General features: G+C 38.3%; 2 protein-coding genes and 2 long non-coding RNA genes across 4 annotated transcripts in view; 2 read left to right on the forward strand and 2 right to left on the reverse strand.

Moving 5' to 3' along the window:
- The window catches only part of LOC113109348 (myb-like protein U), a 972647-nt gene that overhangs the window by 351308 nt on the left and 597519 nt on the right, over positions 1-23820 (reverse strand). The window lies entirely within an intron of this gene.
- Positions 947-2276, forward strand: LOC113110149 (uncharacterized). Its single transcript, XR_003293084.1, has 2 exons — positions 947-1013; positions 1944-2276. It is a non-coding gene; the product is annotated as an uncharacterized LOC113110149 (long non-coding RNA).
- Positions 2916-4338, reverse strand: LOC113110176 (uncharacterized). The gene is made up of 2 exons (XR_003293091.1): positions 4280-4338; positions 2916-3346 (listed from the first exon to the last, which is right to left on the reverse strand). It is a non-coding gene; the product is annotated as an uncharacterized LOC113110176 (long non-coding RNA).
- On the forward strand, positions 18617-23803 carry LOC113109873 (eukaryotic translation initiation factor 3 subunit F-like). Its single transcript, XM_026273685.1, has 8 exons — positions 18617-18776; positions 18968-19038; positions 19258-19337; positions 20427-20564; positions 20640-20731; positions 20889-21025; positions 23122-23235; positions 23692-23803. Exons 1-8 carry the CDS (start codon positions 18665-18667, stop codon positions 23767-23769), a joined length of 822 nt encoding a protein of 273 aa, XP_026129470.1. The 5' UTR covers positions 18617-18664; the 3' UTR covers positions 23770-23803.

A 23820-nucleotide genomic window follows, 5' to 3' on the forward strand; every position in this document is an offset into this window, starting at 1 on the left:
TCTGCCTAGCCATTATTTTCACTTGAATCAGTACAGATCATTAGATAACAAAGATACATCATTCTTATTGAGAGTGGATGCCTGAGGGGTGGGGTGGGGGTTTAATGTAAAACATGCATAAATGGAAATAAACACGTCCAAAAGGAAGGACTTGAAATGGGAGCATCAAAACAAACAGAACTGCACAGACCATTAGCTGCCAGAATCTTTAAACCTGCATCCATCACTTATTTATTTTTATCCCACGTTTCCTGTCACTAGATCTGTTCATGTAATTCTCAAATGTCCTGCAGTTTCTTGCGAATGGAATTGTGTTTTATGCCACTATCACAATCTTGAAAATTGCCCCACAGTGACTGATCTCAATCAGGTGGCAACAAAGGCTCATTCCACCCCAAAGCCACCCTAGAGATTAATTAATTCTATATTTTAGTTTAAGTCATTTTGCTGTTTATCTATCGAGTGAGATTTATGCCAAAACCTCACACACACACAAAATGTGTTTTACTCACACCCAACAATTCACAAACAAACTCAGTGTGGTTTGCAAATACAAAACATCACTCGCAAACTAATGCATTTTGTTCTGCAAATAAAAAACGTAGCTATCAAATAAATACAGTACGTTTTACATATACAAAGAAACTTATGTCTTCAATGACAAAAATATCTTCCAAGTACAAACTTAAATCTTTCAAGTACAAAACAAAATCCTTCAAATACAAAACAAAATCCTTCAAGTTCAAAACAAAATCCTTCAAGTACAAAACAAAATCCTTCAAGTACAAAACAAAATTCTACAAGTACGAAAAACTTGAAAAACACGTGACTTTTGGCACAAATTTTCCGCCTTGCTGATCCACACGCAAATGCCTTCAGATCATGTAATTCGCACTCCACAACAGCGGGTGGCGATGTTAGCGACTTGCTTGGCGCAGCCACCGACATGGAAACAGGAGAGAACAAGAAACGCTAGCGTGAGGGACGTTTTGAACACGATGAGCGAACAACAGGTGAGTTTCCAGTCATTGCTGGTGAAAAATCAGCCAGAAGGGGTTTGGACCTCCAAATCAACCCTGGTGTTCTCCTGCTAGTTTCTAATAGAATATAGAGGCTTTATTCCATGTCAAATCAGTCAGAATCCAGGAAAGTGGTTGCAGCAACATCTCAGATGAAGAGTTTTTCTATATTATATTTGGGTCCCAAAACCAAGGCCTGTAAAAATATTCACATTTTTTGTCAGTCCTTGAGATTGTCATTTTTATTGTTTGGGCATTAATATCTTAAAGTGTTATTCATAGCCTCACCAAACTTTGCAGGATGGAAGACAAACATGTTCTTAGTATAACTGAACCAAAGTTTGTACTGCATGTCTATTGAGATTCTACAAGGCCCTAGACTTGGGTAAATGGCTAAACCCCTGATACTGAGGGTATTATAAACTCATTTTCTGCATCCATATCATACCAGCAGGCTGTCAGCATACATGGGTGCTGCATTTTTTTAAAGCTGAAAATTAGGACATAACCTGCTTGTTAATAACCCTTAACCCTTGCTAAAAAGAACTATACGTATGAAGTAGGTGCAAAGATTTTATTTGAATTAAAGTATATTCAATCAGTAAGAATAAACTTGGCAATGGATTTGGCACTGGTCCTTGAGGGAGGTTCAAGGAGGGGTATATATAAATACACACAACTTTTTAATTCTGACTTTTTCTAGAAATAGACTATTTTTCCACAAACTTCTTTATAAATTTTACTAAAAAATGCATCCCATTGACATTAATTTGAACATACATTGACAAAGAAAGTAATGTTATTCAGTCTCAGAATTGATATTGTGTATTTCTGGAGTTTGTTACAAAATGTTATCAAATGTGGTCCGGGTCCTTGATGTAAAAATGTTTGAGAACCACATAAACACTTTACATGTCTTTTCAGGTACCTACCACATTTGGACTGGGAGGACAGTGGCCTGCCTGATGTGACTGTTCCTGAGATGGGCGATGTACTGAGTGATAAACAAATGGCAGCACTAAGGGCAGCCATAAATCCCCTGGGACACTCCCAATCACATGGCTCAGACATCTACCTACTTACTGTGGAGTATGTCCAGCACTTACTAGGCTTACAGTAAAATGTACTTAGCAAAGGACCTGATTCAATGATAATGCAGCACAAATACAAAAAGAACACTTATTTACAGAACAGTGCCCCTGCTAATAACTGGTTTGTAAGATGTTACAGTAACACAAATAAATATTTCTGAATCAGTGAGGTGGTCTAATGTTTGATTTTTCTCTGTTTAATCAAATCAGACAAGCAGACATGCCCCATGTTAGGACTGCCAGCGGCAGCAGGAAGAATAGCTTTCCTCAAGCAGTGCTAGCAGCGGACTTTAAGACTCTTAATGTTGTAATGAATGTTCAAACCAAACACATGTAGATTGTATTTTTTTTTTATTGTAGTGTGAATACAATCTTAAAACATCTGGGGGGTTGGAACAACCAAAAAAAAAAAAAAAACTATGGGGACCTGGTTTTCTCTTTCTTATAGGGCGGTCACACTGCACTTTTCTCTCCATTGACTTCCATTCATACGCATGCGAATGCATCAGACCGGAAACGCAAGCTCATGCAAAAAATTCCGCATTTTGCTGCATTCCAAAGTTAAAGTTTGGTGAACTCTGACCTGTGAATTCGCATCACGTGAAGATGTGGGACCAGTAGAAGATCGTTACGTCACTGCGTGACCTCTCTGTACAGAAATTCAAAAATGAAGCGCTATATAACTTTAGTTGTAGCGCAGCGTCCTATTTTATATAATACAGATTTAAAAGATTATAAAAAATAAAATAAAGTATCTGCATGGTTTGTAGTGTCAACAGGAACAGATGATACATTTGAATGTGGATGTTTTATAATTTTTTATTGCTTAGGGTGTACAAGAACAAGAATATTTATAAAGAGAGAGAGAGATGGGGAGTACAATATAATAAGACGCTTTTGACGCCGTCGCAAAAGACACAGTACAAGCACATATTAATCCATGTTTTGATAATTGAGGAAAGACCGTTTTATTGCTCCCGCCGATATTCGCAGCGGTGTCCGAAATATTTTCGCACGTTTAAAGTCTAGTGTGACCGCGCCTTTAACCAACTTGTGCAGCTCTGTGAGTGCATCTAAAATGCCTTTTGGGATGAGAACCTGGTTAGAGGCAGCACTAAATAGAACAGCCTCCTGAAAACACACAAATTCAAGGTAATCCAGGTCAAGGGGTTGCTGACAGACAATATGCTGGAGCCGTGTGTGGATTCTCTCTAACATTGTTTGTGCAAGCAGTTCCTAGAGAGGGAAAAAGAGGAAAAATGGATGAGGTCAAAAACACTGGTGTAACTGAACATGACCAGTAAAATGACCAAAAACTACACTTTGGTTCATTCTTAATATCTTCATGACCATTAAATTAAAATTTAATTTAATTTAAATTAAATTCATGCATTTAGCAGACACTTTTATCCAAAGCGACTTACAGTGCAATCAGGCTATCAATTATTACATGTCATTAGTGATAGAGACCTCAAATAATGACACATGATTATGATTATGATTAAGAAAATGTAATGATTGATATCATATGGATGCAGAAAATGAGTTTATAATACCCTCAGTATCAGGGGTTTAGCCATTTACCCAAGTCTAGGGCCTTGTAGAATCTCAATAGACATGCAGTACAAACTTTGGTTCAGTTATACTAAGAACATGTTTGTCTTCCATCCTGCAAAGTTCGGTGAGGCTATGAATAACACTTTAAGATATTAATGCCCAAACATAGTTCTCTGATAGTGTTTTTGATGCTATAAAAATGACAATCTCAAGGACTGACAAAAAATATGAATATTTTTACAGGCCTTGGTTTTGGGACCCAAATATAATATAGAAAAACTCTTCATCTGAGATGTTGCTGCAACCACTTTCCTGGATTCTGACTGATTTGACATGGAATAAAGCCTCTATATTCTATTAGAAACTAGCAGGAGAACACCAGGGTTGATTTGGAGGTCTAAACACACCCTTACCATGATAAACAGACCGTTGATATGGACGCGGAACGGACTGTTTTCTTTAGCGGATTTAAAATCAATACATTTTGTCAAATTATTTATTTATTTTGTAGGTAGCAATGTAATAAGTGGGATCATGTATAGCGAGGCGGTTGTTATAGCGAATAACAACCCCTTCAGGCTGATTTTTCACCAGCAATGACTGGAAACTCACCTGTTGGCCGCTCATCGTGTTCAAAACGTCCCTCACGCTAGCGTTTCTTGTTCTCTCCTGTTTCCATGTCGGTGGCTGCGCCAAGCAAGTCGCTAACATCGCCACCCGCTGTTGTGGAGTGCGAATTACATGACAGTTTACTAGCACGTGTGTGGATCTGAAGGCATTTGCGTGTGGATCAGCAAGGCAGAAAATTTGTGCCAAAAGTCACGTGACAGTTTTTCGTACTTGTAGGATTTTGTTTTGTACTTGAAGGATTTTGTTTTGTACTTGAAGGATTTTGTTTTGTACTTGAAGGATTTTGTTTTGTACTTGAAAGATTTAAGTTTGTACTTGGAAGATATTTTTGTCATTGAAGACATACGTTTCTTTGTATATGTAAAACGTACTGTATTTGTTTGATAGCTACGTTTTTTATTTGCAGAACAAAATGCATTAGTTTGCGAGTGATGTTTTGTATTTGCAAACCACACTGAGTTTGTTTGTGAATTGTTGGGTGTGAGTAAAACACATTTTGTGTGTGTGTGAGGTTTTGGCATAAATCTCACTCCATATTTATCTAACTTTACACTCCCAACAAGGCACAGTTTCTTCCCTTTGATTGTGTATCATATTTTATGATGATCTCAGCAGTCCCTTTCTCTTAAGCAATAGCAGTTAAAAAAAACCCACCACCACATTTCCTCAGTTTGTCATTTAAATCATTTTCACCCACATTTAGACGTATTTAGATGTATTTAAAGACACTAATAATTGATGTAGTCTTCAGTCAAGCCATGATAGGGGGCGCTATGGGCAATGGTATACCCACCCCTTATTGATTAAGTCAAAGACTCAAAGGAGTCCTCACCTGCAAAGGTGAAGCTGTGAAGCTCTGCTAAAATACAACACCTCTTAAATGAGAGGTGGCCTAGCAACACTCCACACTAAGGTAAGTAACCAAGGAGGCTCATAGAGAGCCTAACAACTTGTACAAGATGTTTTATTAACAGCTTTTCACATTTGAATATTATATATTTCAGTAACTATTATATCTTTCAACACCCTTTTATGTTCATGCATGTTTTTCATCCTATAACTAGTGAAAATGAACATTACTTTACTTTTCTAAAAGGCTGATAGAAACTGGTCACACGTTTCCATTTTCCCCTCCATTTCCCCTTTATATTCCATTATTTTTCACTTGGCATTTAATCAAATTAGACACCTGTTCATCTTCCCGTCCATAACAAAACATTTATTTTTGTGTACGAATGTTATTTTATGTTGGAAGAATCTATGAGTTGAGCCATATTTTGTTTTCAACATCAAGGACATTTACCATGTATTACAGGACATTTCCATAAAAATATTAAGCAGTAAAACTGTATTCAACACTAATAATAAGATGTTTCTTGATCCCCAAATCAGCATATTGGAATGATTTCTGTGACTCTGAAGACTGGAGTAATGATGCTAAAAAAAATTCCGCTTTCCATCACAGAAATAAATAGCATTTTTGCAATATATTAAAATAGAAAGCCTTTATTTTAAATTGCAGTAATATCTCACAATATTACTTTTAGAGTTTACAAGATTAAAAAACTTCAAAAAGTCTTACCACCCACCAAACATTTGAACTTAGTGTATATATAATTTATATATCACAAACAGAGAAGATTGTAAGTCAAGTTTAATGCTTCAAGTGTTAACTATGAGCAGTTTATGCATTGTATCATGCATTGTAATGCACTTTGAGCCCAACGTTATTCCTCATGTGATGAGGAATAGGTTTGTTAAAGTGCTGTGAGTGTTCTGCAGGTGCTGGGTTGACAGTAGAGAAAGGGTTGTGTTTGCTGACATGGTTTGTCAGTGCTGGGTCAGTGAACGAGGACAAATGCAGCAGACTGAAGGCAAACCACCCTTAGTCACCCTGCCAGACACACACACACACACACACACACACACACACACACACACACTCCAAATCACTCTTACGTAAACATGCTGGTGCTCAGACAGACATGGAAGTACAACTGCGCAAACATTCACATATGTATGTTACACACACAGAGCTTTCATCTGGCTGACTTTCTAGCCAACTAAAAAGTACATAATGATCTGGTTTCATCCTGCTGACTTAGAGTTACAAGTGAGGAGCTACATCAGGAGTCAGGACTCATGTTCAATGCATAAGTGCATGCTCTCTGATTCAACACAACCAATACTAGTACACTAGAATAGAATAGAATAGAATAGAATAGAATAGAATAGAATAGAATAGAAGTTTTGCATAATTACTTTAGTGAAACAGGTGGTAAATCTTTGCATGCAAATAAACAGCTATTTGCTGATGTGTTTATATTTTATTGACATTATGCAAGCAATTTAATACATTTTACATTTTAGATTACAAATTAGAACTGTGTTGTTATATTTTGTATGTCTTTGTGAACTTTATTTCTTTGTGTTCACCCTGTCTCTGATTCAAAGCTCTGTTACTCCAGTCTTCAGTGTCAGATGATCTTTCAGAAATTATTCTAATATGCTGATGTGCAAGAAACATTTCTTATTATTTTCTGTGCTGAAAACAGCTGTGCTGCTTAATGTTTTTGTGCAAACTATGATACATTTGACTTTATTTTGATAAATAAAAAAGTTCAAAAGAGCAGCATTAATTTTGTTTTGTTTTAACAGTGTAAAAATCTTGCTGCCACTTTTTATCAGTTTGACATTGTCATGAATAAAAGCATTAATTTTTTAAATGAATAAATAAATGAATGAATGAATGAATAAATAAATAAATAACCCTGGTTGACCCTAAACTTTTCACTGGTAGAGTATATAAAAATATAATGTGTTAAATCTACCTTGGACAGACATTCAATTACATAATGGATTGCTGTGAACTGCGCTAATAGCCTATATGTTTTATGATGTGAAAAACAATACATTGAACTATAAAACAATTTATTGGAATACCACTTTTCTGAATCTTCAGTTATTTACCTTCGAGCTATTACAGAACTGAGCTATGATGGCTGTATGTAAAATCCATTCCATAGATACAGTACATAAAACAAAATTACCCAATGCATGTGTAAATTAAAAATTGAGTCAACTCCTCTTACAGCACAACACAATCAGTTTTGACAGCCATCAACCTATTTGGCACTGCTTTTTGGCATCCACCATAATGAAATGATAAGACTCATCCTTTAGCACATACCTCCCCTGCTGTCTGCTGGGAATAGCATGTTGCTAATTTACCTAATTCATTGCAGAATTGTTTACCTGTATCCTTATGAAGGTCATCAACAGCAGGAAGGATGTTGTGTCATAAAGCCATCCCTATAGGATCCAGCATCCAAAACACGAAAATACACGACAATCGTAAATATCTCAGGCACCGTCTTCCAGTCGCTGTGGAAATACAAGACACACACAAACAGTCATATAAAAAGTATAATTAGTAAGTTATATTGTGAAATATCAGTATTCGAAATACTGTAGCTGTTTTCTATTTGAATACCTTTTAAAATGTCATTTTATTCCTGTGGTGCAAAGCTGAATTTTCTGCAGTCATGCCTCTAGTTTTCGGTGTCACATTTCCTTCAGAAATCATTCTAATATGCTGATTTGCTGCTCAAGAAATGTATTTTTATTTTTAATTTTTATCATTTTTTTTTAAACAGTTTTATTTTTTTGATTATTTTATTAAGATTATTTTACTGTTCTTTTATGCACTTCTGTCTCAACTTTGCAGTGTTCATTTAGCAATAATTTTTGAACAGCATAACATGTTGACATTTCTCATATAAGGAGTTTTAAAATGTAATATATAATAATCTATTTGTGTGACTTTTCCTTTCATTGCATTGTTTTTTTTATTTGTACACAGCACTATACAAGGGTGACTGCAGTGGACTGAAGTGTGCCATCTGTCCTCTGGACAGATGGAATAAATGCCTCCAGAGCCACTATCGTACAATCCCCAATTGCTGGATAGGACAGCAAAGCAAAGCTTTTCTTGGAAGCTTGTACAACAGATTCTCCTGTGTAATGCTACATGATGGCAGATGGCTATTACCAATGCAGCAGGCAAAAAAAAAAAATCCTAAAAACTAAAAGAAAACTGGCTGAAGTGAAAATTTGGAAGGATGTGTTGCTTCCCCTTTTGCTACAAAACAGCATTAAACCACATAAATAAATTAACCACACTTATGTGGATCCACACAAATAAAACCTAGTCTGTGATCTCTGTGACTCATACTGGCGATGTACATGGATCATTGTCCTTTTCTCACAATCATAAAGACCAAAGGATTTTTTTAGGGTCAATGACATGAGTTCCTGTTCATTTCTATATTTAACTATCAAAATATTTAAAATACAATTCAGACTTGAATACAATACTGTTCAATTAACATATTTTACATTTATGAAATGAATTAATTTTTATATGACATGACACTCATTTTTTGTGCATAGAGCTACTGAATTAATTCAGTTACATGGAGTTTAGCTTTTCAAACAAATTAATCTCTTCTATGATGAATAAGGTTGACATTTTTTTTTTTTTTTTTTTATTGTGGCGTAAAGTAACTACATAAAGAAAACAGGTTTAATCAAAGTAAAGAAATCATGCAAAACAAATATTTTGAAATTATTTTCTTTTTTCATTTTTAAATAATGCATTTTTTTGTTGTTGTTAGTAATCATAGAAAAAGTAAAAAATAAAAAAGAGATGAGAACGTAAAACAAGATAACAGTATGGATTTTGACCAGCTGGACATCTCATTATTCTATCTTATTATACTATCATTTGCTGGATGCTGGTCTCTAGAAGACAACATGTTTGCATAATTTATAGTGATATGTTTAGACATTTGGTGGATGTATCAGTAGGTGGTCTGCAGTGGACTTATTATTACACTAATCAAAGCTGCAAGCCTTCCCTGCTTAGTAAATTAGACTGTGCAATCACATTTGCTCACTCATCAGTGCTGTTCTTGATAGCAGGGGAAATTTATTAGTGGCTATGTAGCCTTTAGTTGTTCTCTTGTGGAGAAAATGTATGTTTGTTGTGGCCTGAGAGGGAGACAGCAATTCGTTCCACAGAATCAATGTCCCAATAAGAGCTAGGGCACTGATCTAAAGCATGAATGAGACAGTGCCATTAAAAATACATTAGTGCCAATCTGTGAACCAGCAGGGATTTGCTGGACTGTTTCTGTCAATAAGAGCATGTATAGTAGAGGTAGCCAGGCACTTAACACACTAAACTGAAAATCAATAATTGGTGCTGCTTTGAGTGACAATGACACTTTTTTTTTTTGGCCTGGTTTTTGGCCTTTCCAGAGTCTGGTTACAGTGGTGATAGTGATAACGTTGCGATGCATGTTTAAAGTGATGTTTATTGCATACATCAGAAGTGTTTCCTGCAGGGTACCCTTAAAAAATTAAATATATTTCCTTATATATGAATGATCAGTACATTAACGATTTAATGGCATACATGAAAATATACAGAATAATATATTGTGTTAATATATTTCAATATATTGAATATATTGAAAAATATGTGACATTATAATACATGTAATTTTATATTCAGTAATACACTTCATAACATATACCATATACATGCAATAAGAGATGGTACCGTGCGTGTATAAATATAATGCACATATATTTACTCATGCAGTACACATATAAATATATTATTCTTATATTTCATAATTCGTCCCCTTGGAATTATAAGGTTCTATCTGACATTTTTGTCAAAATTTAGTTTTTCACATATTCTTATTCTGTGACAATTTATTTACATTATGTGATGTTTTATTTTAAGTTGTGTACATTTTGGGATTTTTTATTGAAAAAACAAAAAGGTTCTATCTACAGAAGTCTATGGAACACAGAAACTTTAAAGCTCAATATCTCAAAACTACTCAGAACGCAGATAGAACCTTATAATTCCAAGGGGACGAATTATTTACATTATATATGTTTCATATTTTCCTATCTAGCGAGTTAACAACAGCATTAGCACACCTGCATGTATTAAAGCATTTAGCTAAGAGTCTATCAGCCATTACTTTTTAAATAAGTGTGCACGGCCATTACTTTTTAAAATAGTAATATATAGTTTTATTGGTGTTAGGCGAGTTGACAACCTAACCACAGGCTTTTCTCTTCAGCACAGTGGTAACCCCACAAACTCAGACATATCAGAAACTCTTTTCAGTTCCAAAATAATAGAACATTAAACACTAACAGATCTCCTATTATATTAATAATGAGAAAAACACATGAAATTACAGTCAGAAGCAAAGCATGAGAACTAGAAATCTGCTGTAACTCATTCTGTGAATGTGTGTAGTGTACATAAATTCACATTTATATGGGAACATGCATGTGCAATATATGTGCTCAGTAAAGAGTAAAGCTTTATGAACATTACATTTCTAAATATTTTTATACTGTATGGATCAATATATAGCCATACATGGTCAATGCATATATTGCAATATATTGAAAAATATAAGCAATAGTTTCCCATGTGTGTGTGTGTATATATATATATATATATATATATATATATATATATATATATATATATATATATATATATATATATATATATACATTTATAGAGTGGGGTGAACTATTGCTTTAAGTTAACAAATGCACAACTACAATATCATTGGCTTTTTTTGAGGAAAGTCTGATCAGTTTTACTCACAAAATGAAGACAAAGGAAGTGAATGTCAATGGCCCTGTTAACCTATGCATTTTTTCCATCCTAGACTGTTATGTTTGACACACACTTAACTTTCAACACACGTTTGCCACTATTATGGCTCTCAGAACAGACATTAAGAGGATGAGTCAACTAAATGAGAAAAAGAGGCGACAGTGTGCAGAGAATCACAATTAACAGACAGCAACACTGTTTTGTGTGAAAAAACAAACAGACATATTTTCAAAAGGCATTCTTTACTTTCTGTGTACAACTTTACTAATTAGGAAAAGCTACTGTAATGTGAAAATAAATAATTGGAAATAGACTAGATACATTTTTTATATTGTTCCATATACTGCATGCTTGAACTGATGAAACAATATATTATAAAAATATATAGCATATTTTTTTAACAAATAAGGAAAGAGATTTGTCCTGTGAAATGTTAAATAAATAATAAGTTAATAATTGTTTCCAAGATAGTAATGAATGTTAGAATTGTGCAGAAATTTCTTCACACTAGCAGAGAGATATGTTTTTGTGTGTCTGCTACTATTTTTGGAAATGAGTTGAGCTGTGTGAAATGGAGACAGACAATTGGGTCAGCAGTCATCAGACTCACATAACCCTGTAGGATTTATCAGAGCCCACATCTTCCAATAGACATGACAAAGTTGTTGAAATTGTTGAAGAACAAGCAGCTGGCAATGCAAAAAGATTGTCAAATGCAGAAAAAAACAGTGAAAAAGTGAAAGTCGTGACATTTGCCAAGAATGGTAACCCATACTCGGAATTGGTGCTCTGCATTTAACCCATCTGTGGCGAGTGGGGCGGGGCCGAGAGGCGTGGGAACGAGGAGTGAGGCCAGGTGTAGTGATTGAAGATGAGCTGCACCTGCGCCCCACCGCCAGTATCGAGTCCCACGTAGGAGATGGAAGGATATAAAACTGGAGCCACGACCGTGAAGGACGAGAGAGGACCAGGCCTGGGACATTATTTTATGTTTTGGCTTTTATTTGTGCGCGTCAGTCGCCGTGAGGGGCTGACACGCTGTTTTGTTTATTTTTGAATATTAAAGTGATTTTTGATTGTGCGCCGGTTCCCGCCTCCTTCTTCCGGTTGATTAGGAAGTTCGTATTATTACAACATCCAACTGCACACACACAGCAGTGAGAAGTGAACACACCATGAACACACACCCAGAGTAGTGGGCAGCTATATATCCAGCGCCCGGGGAAAATGAATGTAGAGGCTGTGCAAGCTTTAATGTAGTGTGTCCAGCATGGACAAATAAATGAGTTAGGGAAAGTTAGTTTGAATCCAGTGACAATAAAATGAAAAGATCAACCATGATATGACATTTCAACTCTTAAGAATGAAAAGATTAACCCTTATGGCACATACAGTTCCAGTTACAAAGTTAGTTACAAAGTTATAAAGAGCATCAACTGGCAATCTTACAAATTGTACAGACGTTTATGCATTTTCGTCGGAGACTGAAATTTAATTTCAATTCTATTAGATTCCTTTATTTGTCATTTTTATGCTTCACATAAAATCGAAATTACATTTCACATATCCACACATCAGTAATTCAGTACACAACAATATGATACCAATAGCTAATAAATAAGAATACTAATAAATAAACTAAAACTCACTAAAATAGAATTTAAAAAGCACAGTCCTTTAAGTGCAGTTCACATTGTCAAATTAAGCAGTCTACTGGCTGTAGGGAAAAAGATGTTTAACAGCCTAGAAGTCCTTGATCTGATACTTCTGTAACTTTAACCAGACTGCAGGAGTTTGAACACGTCATGGGAAAAATGTGTAGAGTCCTTTATAATGCCATTTGCTCTGCGCATGCAGCTTTCAGCGTAAATGTCCTGCAAACACTGCAACGAGACACAAACAGTTTTTTCAGCAATTCTTACTATTATTTATTATGGCATGTATAATGGAATCAATCATTTTAATAATGAACCCAGGGACAAAAATAATGCATGCAGTGTCACGGTAGGGTTTAGGAGAAACACAAAGAGAGGGTTGGATCCAAATGCAGGTAAGGGTTTTATTTAAACAGAAGGGTAAATACAAAATAAACAGTCATGAGAGACAAACAAAACCAAAAGAGGGAACCGGATGAAACGGGGAACTCGGAAGAACAAGAAGGTAGAGGAAGTCTTGGGGAACGAGAGCATGAGACACATAGGGTAAGGACTCCATAAAGACGACAGAGAAAGACAGCTCTAAATAGGGAGACTAATGACTAAGGATAGTCAACACCTGTGCGATTTAATTGGAGTGCAATTACTGTGACGACATGACCAGACAAGCGGAATTAAAGTGCCTATGGTGAAGTGCCTAAGGAGAAGTGCGCTCACTAGGGGACACCCAGGAAACAGAGACTGATAGCGTGACATTACCCCCTCCCCTACGGAGCAGCTACCAGATGCTCCACCTGAAACCCCGGAAAACCCAACAGAAAAAGAGGTAGGAGGGAGGTGAAGCGGAGGCGGACTAGGGGGAGGGACGGAGGGTCAGAAAACAGAGACAAACAACCAGGTGAAAAGGAGAGACAAAGACAGGACAACCAGGTAAAATGGAAGAAAAGAGACGGAACAACCAGACGTGATGGAAAGGCAGAGACAGGAAGGTGTAACACAAAACAAGGAGTCCAGGAGGGTGGTGGACCGGCGGAAGGAAAGAGGGGAGGGACGGAGGGCCAGGTCCAACGGAGGAAAATAGAAAAAACAAAAAACAAATGAAAACAAAAACATTGGTAATTGGAAGACATTAGGTGATGCCCACCCGGGCAGAACAGAGGGCCATCACACCCATGTGGTCAACGCAGAAGCCCCCCCAGGGCGGAGCGGAAGGCCACCACCTCCACGTGGTCGCGGCCGAAGTCCCCCAGGGCGGAGCGGATGACCACCACGTGGTTGCGACCGGAGTCCCCCAGGACGGAGCGGATGACCACCACGTCCTCTTGGTCACCGCCGGAGTCCCCCAGGGCGGAGCGGATAACCACCACGTCCTCATGGTCACCGTCGGAGTCTCCCAGGGCGGAGCGGATGACCACCACGTCCTCATGGTCACCGTCGGAGTCCCCCAGGACGAAGCGGTCTCGGGCACTGCATCGGGAACGGCCTCCGGCACCGCATCGGGAACGGTTTCGGACCCCGCCTCGGTCTCGGCCTCTGGAACAGCATCGGGCACCGCCTCGGGCTCGGGAACAGCATCGGGCACCGCGTCGGCCTCTGCATCGGGCTCCGCCTCGGGAACTGCATCAGGCACCGCGTCGGCCTCTGGAACAGCATCGGGCACCGCCTCTGCATCGGCCTCTGGAACAGCATCGGGCACCGCCTCGGGCTCGGGAACAGCATCGGGCACCGCCTCTGCATCGGCCTCTGGAACAGCATCGGGCACCGCCTCGGGCTCGGGAACAGCATCGGCATCGGCCTCTCGAACAGCATCGAGCACCTCCTCGGGAACAGTCTTGGCCACAGCATCGGGCACCGCCTTGGGAACAGCCTCGGCCTCTCGAACAGCATCGAGCACCTCCTCGGGAACAGCATCGGGCACCGCCTCGGGAACAGCATCGGGCACCGCCTCGGGAACAGCATCGGGCACCGCCTCGGGAACAGCCTCGGCCACCGCCTCGGGAACAGCCTCGGCCACCGCCTCGGGAACAGCCTCGGCCACCGCCTCGGGAACAGCCTCGGCCACCGCCTCGGGAACAGCCTCGGCCACCGCCTCGGGAACAGCCTCGGCCACCGCCTCGGCCTCCGGAACAGCAGCGGGCACCGCATCGGGAACAGCCTCAGCCACCGCCTCCGGAACAGCAGCGGGCACCGCATCGGGAATGGCCTCATGGATGGCAGCGGCCCGCTCGGGAACGTTCTCCGGGTCCTGAGGAACAGTAGCTGCCTGTCTCCTCCTCCGCCCTCTACGATGGAGAATCGGTGTCGTTGAGTCGGCCATCTTGTGCTGTGGTGCTGGGCTGGCAGCCATCTTGGGCTGTGGCGCTGGGCTGGCGGCCATCTTGGGCTGTGGCGCTGGGCTGGCGGCCATCTTGGGCTGTGGCGCTGGGCTGGCGGCCATCTTGGGCTGTGGCGCTGGGCTGGCGGCCATCTTGGGCTGTGGCGCTGGGCTGGCGGCCATCTTGGGCTGTGGCGCTGGGCTGGCGGCCATCTTGGGCTGTGGCGCTGGGCTGGCGGCCATCTTGGGCTGTGGGGCTGAGCTGGCAGCCATTTGGTGCCGCTGCACAGGACTGGCGGCCATCTGGTACCACGGCTCTGGCTCAGCCGATCTGCATCTCCCCTCTCCTCTCGGGACATCCTGGGGAAATGGCAGCCCCCATCCGAATCTCGGTTCGATGGGAGGCCACAGTGGCGATCGCTGCCGGACCTCCTCTCGACCGCTTGCTCCGGAGCGACCTCCCCTGGTCCCCCGGAACACCACTAGGCGAGAGCCCTCAAAACCATTTCGCTTGCTGGCTGATGAAGACATGGCAGCAGACATCCCGCTGGATCCTTGATTGATGGAGTCCTTCTGTCACGGTAGGGTTTAGGAGAAACACAAAGAGAGGGTTGGATCCAAATGCAGGTAAGGGTTTTATTTAAACAGAAGGGTAAATACAAAATAAACAGTCATGAGAGACAAACAAAACCAAAAGAGGGAACCGGATGAAACGGGGAACTCGGAAGAACAAGAAGGTAGAGGAAGTCTTGGGGAACGAGAGCATGAGACACATAGGGTAAGGACTCCATAAAGACGACAGAGAAAGACAGCTCTAAATAGGGAGACTAATGACTAAGGATAGTCAACACCTGTGCGATTTAATTGGAGTGCAATTACTGTGACGACATGACCAGACAAGCGGAATTAAAGTGCCTATGGTGAAGTGCCTAAGGAGAAGTGCGCTCACTAGGGGACACCCAGGAAACAGAGACTGATAGCGTGACATGCAGAAAATAATAGTCCTAGATTTATGTCAAATGATTATAAAAAAATGTTTTCAAACATTTTACTTGGATTTAGGGATACATCTTAATTGTTAACATGGAAAATAGCTGCCTCTGGACAGACAGCTGAGTGAAGTGAAATGATCAATGTACTGAATATATGCTACAGGCAGTGAAGATATGGCAGTCTGAGCTATAAATCTACCTTTTGGTTCTCAACAAATTATACACATTCCCCAAAGCAGTGTCATATTTTTGATAATATATTGCTATCTGTTCAAGCATGCAGTATATGGAACCATATTAAAATATATATGTTTAGTCTTTTTCAAATTATGTATTTTTAAATTACAGTACTTCTTCCAAGTTAGTAAATCTTTACACAAAAAGTAAAGAATGCCTTTTGAAAAATATGTTCTTTTATTTTTATTTAAATAATATGCAAATTGATGATGCCAATGGTGAACTAACCATCAAATGAACCAATGTGACTGGCAGGTATTAACCAACAGCACGGCAAGCTAGTTTTTATATTATGCACTTTTCTGTGTGAGTTATATGATACTGCTTTGGGGAATGTGCATAATTTGTTGAGAAACCAAAAGGGCGATTTATAGCTCAGACTGCGATATCTCCACTGCCTGTAGCATAATTTCAGTACATTGATCATTTCAGTTAACACAGTTTTCTTCCCAAAGGCAGCATGGAAGTAGGCTAATTTGCATATTAGCTTTATGTTTAAAACTGCTGTGAGCTATTTCTGCTCCAGTGATGGCAAGAAACCGAACTAAATAAAAATATTGACAGTTTACAAACAGGCAGGCCTAGCCAATGTTCCTTAAATTCTTCGGGCCACAAACTTAAGCAATTGGCAGTTGTCATGCAATTTAGCCTCCTCCAAGCAGGGACATACATTTTGTCTAACAGTAAGGGGACAGTAAACAAAATTTCCAAAGAGCAATTTTTGAAGGGGACACAAATAATATAGCTGAAATTGTAACGTTACGTAGGACGTGTAAGGAAAAGTTTACACAGAAGAAAACCTTACTAATATTAGTGTAGCAGGGAGGCCATGCAAAATTAGACAACTTGAAGCTGTGGTGGTCGTTAAAAAAAATTCTAAACTTTTACATTTTTGCCCCATTTGCGTTGTTTTACTACTTATATACTTATTTAAAGTATAAAAAAATATTTACAATACACAGCATGCTTTTTAATTATATTTTTATGGGGGACAACCCAATACACTGAGGGCTCCCTTACCCCCTGGGATTTCCGCCAATGTCTCCAGAGTTTCTGATTAGCAGCCGGTTTATAAATTGGCAAATTAATTTCGGTTTCAGAAGTTAATTTTTATTTATTTTTTAAAAAGTTAAACATTCACACAGAGTTTATTTACTTGCCGAAATGTCTCATAAACACCAATAACCACAGAACACAGCACCGTTAGAAAAATACTGTTCAAAATACTTCTCAAACAATTGTATTGTATTTGTGTGTGTATACGTTCACTGGCCACTTTAGGTACAGCTTGCTAGTACTGTGTTGGACCCCCTTTTGCCTTCAGAACTGCCTTAACTCTTTGTGGCATAGATTCAACAAGGTTTTGGAAACTTTCCAGAGATTTTGGTCCATATTGACATGATAGCATTACGTAGTTGCTGCAGATTTGTCGGCTGCACATCCATGCTGCAGGTTACGACCTCTCATAAACAACTCAGAGAGAAGAAATCTACGTAGCATAAACAAGAACGAGTAAATAACAAAGTCACTCAAATAGGATCATTTAAAAGATGAGAAAGAGGAATTAGGCAGAATCAATAGCATAAATTACGAATAATGTATTGATATTGTGTGAATAATATGTAATCATGTAATCAACAAAAACGGTAACTTGAGTATGATTCATTTTTGAATGCAAGATTCCCAGATCTGCGTTTTACACATGTGCCCAGGTTTGGGAGTGACTCACACAATCTTATTTTAAAAGAGCATTCTCTGAGGATTTTTGAACATATTGTTAAGGAACTCAGAAGGACTATTTTAGACCGCAGGACTTACTGGATAAGTTTAAGCAAACTTGTGATTAAAATCAGGGCTCAAAATTCATTTGGAAAAATGAAAAGAAATGGCAATCAGGAACATCATACAATATCTAATTATGATCTAAAAAAAACACTTTCCCTAGAACATAAAGTCCAAAAATCCAAAACCAAGATTAAAAATGTTGCATGGTGCATTTTTCAAATGAATACCTTTTCATTGAAAATTATATTTCCAGCATTATAATTTAAGTGATCAGCAGAATATTTATATGTTCCCTCTTTTGCAATGACAGCTGCACTCAATCTGACATGAACTTTGAAAATTTGTGCTAAACTGGAGAATCATGTTATATGCAGCATGATTTTTATGTATTCCGATCTTGTGCTTCACAATGAAATCTGACCTTTGAAGGAATTCACATTATAATGATTATGTGTTTTATCTGTGGTCTAGAAATAGTGAAAAAAAAATCAAAATTTTATGTTTATTTGCAGGAATAAATTTCCAGTCTAGTTAATAAGGCCAGTGTTATTTTGTACACAACTGTACATCCGCTAGGGGGCAACAGCACGAATCATTTGGAGACGCGCACTCTCTTTCTCTTCTTCCCCGTTTGTCATCATCCTCCACTTCCTCTACAAAATCATGGCGGTCCACGGCCCGGTCGTGAAAATCCACCCGGTGGTTTTGGCATCGATTGTGGACTCATACGAGCGCAGAAATGAGGGAGCAAGTCGCGTGATCGGAACATTATTAGGTGGGTAATTTATTTTACCTGGGTGAAGTCCGGGACTGTCGCGTTTATTAAAGATAACGTTAATATAAGCGTCGTATTGTCTTACGAAGCATGTGTTGGTGTCGAGCAGGATGAGTGGACGAGAAAGCGCACCCGCACTAAATACACAATATACGATATTTTTAACACGGTTTTATTTGTGTGTAACACAGGAACCACAGACAAGCATTCAGTTGAAGTCACCAACTGCTTCTCTGTTCCTCACAATGAGTCTGAAGATGAGGTGAGACAAACAGCATCATTTACCTGCTAACTTACAAAGTTACCCGTGATATACCCGTGGTATCTCAACATTACTAGAAATGACTATGGTACCAAATTATCTAGTATCAAATTATTGGATGTGATTTAGACTTCCATGTGAATATTATAGTACATTTATTTCTAATTTGCAACTTCAAACACATCAATGACGTCATTATGTACTATGTCTGTGTCATAGGTGGCTGTTGACATGGAGTTCGCCAAGAACATGTATGAGCTTCATAAGAAGGTTTCGCCGAGTGAAGTCATTGTTGGCTGGTAAGTGCCCTGCCTCTCAAGCTAATGAATTTGATCAACTTAGTTTGGCGGGATCTGTTGATGGTGACACAGCAGATATAATATAGTGAGTGAACTAAAACCATAAAACACATCTTTGTTACTTGAAATAATAGAAACTTAAAGCACGTAGACATAAAAAAAAAAAGAATTCACCAATTCTTTTTTTTTTTTTTTTTACTTTTTTTACAACTTGTAAATTAAATTAAAACTATTTCATAATATTTGTCAAAATTGCAGTAGTGTTTTAATGATATTAAAATAACACTTTCACAGTAGAAAGGCCTAGAGAATGTAGCCAGCCATTCTGGCCATACAGTTGTCTTAAAATAATTGTTCACCCAGAAATAAAAATGTACTCACCTTCTCCATTAAAACCAAATTTTATCTGCAATGAATGGGTGCCATCACAATGAGTCCAAACTGCTGATAGAAAAATCAGTTCCTCTCCAGTCCATCAGTTAACATCTTAAGCAAAAAGCTGTGAGTGTATCATACGTATACATCATGGATACATATTTAGCTTCAAACCGGTGCTTCCTGCTAATATAAAGATTCTTCTATCCATAATATTTTTTAAGTGAAAGTCATTTTGTCTGAATCATAAGAGAAATATGGATCAAGCGATAAAAGCCCAAAACATTTCTAAATGTTGGTGGATTTTGATGTGAGACAACACAGGGGATGGACTTTTCACTGAAGGAAGCGTTACTATTATGGACTTGTATTTTGGCCAGAAGCAAGGGTTTAATTTAAAACACATTAATAATGGATTTGTGTCTTACAAAAACTCAGCTTTTCACTTTACAAGACATTCATTGATAAACTGGAGTCATGAAGATTGTGGATTATTGTGATGTTTTTATCAGCTGTTTGAATTCTCATTCTGATGGCTCCTATTCAATGCAGAGGATCCGTTGGTGAGCAAATGATGTAATGCTACATTTCTTCAAATATGTTCCATTAAAAACAAACTCATTTTGGATCTTAGATGGCATGCAGGAGAGTAAATTTAAAGAAAATTTTCATTTTGGGTGAACAATTCTTTTAAAGTAATCTTTTGGCTTGCAGGTATGCCACAGGATATGACATCACGGAGCACTCCGTTCTGATCCATGAGTATTACAGCCGAGAGGCGCCAAACCCCATTCACCTGACCGTGGACACGGCACTGCAGAGCAACAAAATGAACATCCGTGCCTATGTCAGGTAAGATTATTTCTTGCTGCTGACCAGCTCTCCTCTGCTGCAGTAACAGTATTTATTTGCTGTTTGTGTTGTTAGTTCACAGATGGGCGTTCCAGGCAAGACAGTTGGTGTCATGTTCACACCTCTGACAGTCAAGTACATTTACTATGACACAGAGCGCATTGGAGGTCAGAATTTTTTCCACTTGTAAACATGTTTGTTTATTATTCATTAATACTCGTTTACTCCATATTTTGGATCCGATTGTTGTCACAGCTTGTTTTAAGAAAAGCACATTTTCTTTTGAGCACATTCTCATAATGGTTTAAACGCCCCTCTCTATAGTTGAGCTCCTACAGAGGACGCGTGAGTCTCCCAGTCGTACCAACGGACTGACCACAGACCTGGCCCAGGTGGCCGGTGCAGCAGGACGCGTACAAGAAATGCTGTCCACAGTGCTCACATATATAGAAGATGTACTGGTGAGTGTCTTTCTTGGACATCAATTGAAGTTTTATGTAACAAAGTTCGGGAGGAGCATCTTCAGGTAGGGCAGGACCATATATCGAAAGATATGATCATGTGCATTTCTTCAGTAAAGGCGGCGGCGGTTGGTGCCTTGGTTTCGGGCCAATTCCAGGTTTGGAGCCCTCCGTCCGGACAGCATGCCAAATGTGCAAAAATTATATATTTCGATTTCATGTATGTTTGAACTTTATGTAATATTACAGCTTTAAGAGTAATTTAATTTAAAGGGCTTTTCTTACCAAGCATTTATCAATGATGAAAGCATATTATAAAGTGTGTATAAATAAAATACATATAGTATAAATGTATATTTTATTAATATTAATTTATATTACTGTATGTAATTTAGACTAAACTATTTACTTTCAATATTACAGTATTTAAATGTACATAGTGTAATGCGTAATAGAATTATATACAATTTAAATGTATAAGGAGGAGTATATATGTGCATCTCTAAACATTTAAATATCATGGAAAAGTTTTTATTTTTTTTTTATTTAATTAAAAAAAGAAAACTTATATTCTAGATTCATTGCACACAAACTAAAATATATCAAGAGTTTTTTTGTTTTAATTCTTATGGTTATGTCTTACAGCTTGGGGAAATTAAATATATTTAGAAAATTTTCTCAAAGATCATTCAAAAAAACTGGAATCTCCAAAGCAGGTTTATTCACTCGCGCAGTATTTAGTTGGGGCTCCTTTTGCATGAATGACTGCTTCAGTGCGGCGAGGCATGGAGGAGATCAGCCTGTGGCACTGCCGAGGCGTTATTAAACTCCAGGTTGCTTTTATAGTGACTTTCAGCTCCTCTATATTGTTTGTCAGATTTTACTTATCTTCCTCTTCACAATACCCCACAGATTCTCTGTGAGATTCAGGTCAGTTGAGCTGGCTGGCCAATCAAGCACAGTAATATCATGGTCAGCAAACCACTTGGAAGTGGTTTTGGCAGGTTCTAAAGTCCTGCTACAAAATGAAATCAGCATCTCCATAAAGCTTGTCAGCAGATGGAAGCTTAAAGTGCTCCAAAATCTCCTGGTATTTGGCTGCATTGACTTTTGAACTTGATAAAACCAATGGACAAAGACTAGCAGACGTCACGGCACCCAAATCATCACTGACTTCAGAAACTTCACAATGGACTTGTAGATTCTTTGTGTCTCCAGTCTTCCTCCGGACTCCAGACCTTGATTTCCAAATGAAATGCAAAATGTACTTTGATCTGAAAAGAGGACTGTGGACCACTGAGCAACCAGGTGAAATGCTTCTGACGTTTTTTTTCTGGTTCAGGAAATGGTTTGGTTCTAGGAATGTGACAGCTGTAGCCCTTTTCCTGAAGACTTCAAGTTCTTGAATCTGCTTTTCCTGACAGTCTTCCCGAAGCTGTGGACATCTCTTTTGATGGTGCAACCTTTCCTACCACACTTGTTCTCCTTCCAGTCAACTTTGTATGAATGTATTTTGATACAGCACTCTGTGAACAGCCAGGCCTTTCAGCAATGATCTTCTGTGGCTTACCCTCCTTGTGCAGGGTGTTGATGATTGTCTTGTGGACAGTCAGTAGTCTTTCCCATAATTGTGGTTGCATGTTTTAAACTAGCCCAAGAAAATTAAATCAAACTAATCGAGCTCAAAATTGAATATTCAATTTTTTTTTAAATACTGTATTTTTAATCTTCCCAAGCTGTAAATCGTAACCATCAGAATTAAAAGAAAAAAAACTCAGAAATATTTCAGTTTGTGTGCAGTGAATCTAGAATATAAGAAAGGGTTTTTGTTTTTTGTTTTTTTTTGGATTAAATTACAAAAAAAAAAGACCTTTCCTATGATATTCTAATTTTCTGAGATGCACCTGTAGTTTAATGTTTGCAGTGTGTATTCAATTATTATTTTATGCATTTATAATAAATACATGTATAATTCCTCAAGATGCCGCAAGTATAATCGGCACGTCTTGTAGGATGGTGACACAAGATCTTACTAGTATTGTTTAATAACTCAAAAGTTTTTTTTTTTTTTTTTTTTCTTTTTTTTTCTTCTCTAGTCTGGTAAGCTGGTGGCAGATAACAGTGTTGGTCGTTACCTGATGGATCTGGTGAACAAAGTGCCGAAGATCACAGCAGAAGACTTTGAGAGCATGTTGAACTCCAACATTAATGTTAGTGGCATTCAGTACAATATGATATTCTGTATGCTTGACATGCTTTAATGTCAAGGTTTCCACAGTCATAAAAACACGGAATTAATACATTTGAACTTATATATATTTCCATGAAATTCATTTATTGAAGAAATGAATTTGTAGTTGTTCGAATATATATATATTATTAGTTAGTCATTGCAAAAGGAAATTGTTTATAGTGATAGTCATAGTGATTATTTTAAGTAAATTTCAGTGATTTGATCCAACTGGTTCACATATGGTTTTTAAATGGTACTTCATCCAGTCTGCCAGAATCCAAATGATTTAAAAAAAAAAAAAAAAAAAAAAAAGCTTTATCCAGGAAATTACAGAAAAAATAATCTTTGAACCATCACTAAAAACCTGTAAAGACTGAACTGTTGTTGTGTGCTGGTGTTTCTGAAGTGCTCATACTCTTCTGTTTTCTTGCAGGATCTGTTGATGGTGACCTACCTGGCGAACCTCGCTCAAGCTCAGATCGCGCTTAATGAGAAGCTAGTTGTTCTGTGATTTGAAATTAAAATAAAAATGTTCATCAATCCGACAATCTGTGTGAATTTT

The sequence above is a fragment of the Carassius auratus genome, chromosome 1 (assembly GCF_003368295.1).
Source record: "Carassius auratus strain Wakin chromosome 1, ASM336829v1, whole genome shotgun sequence".
NCBI classification, from domain to species: Eukaryota; Metazoa; Chordata; class Actinopteri; order Cypriniformes; family Cyprinidae; genus Carassius; species Carassius auratus.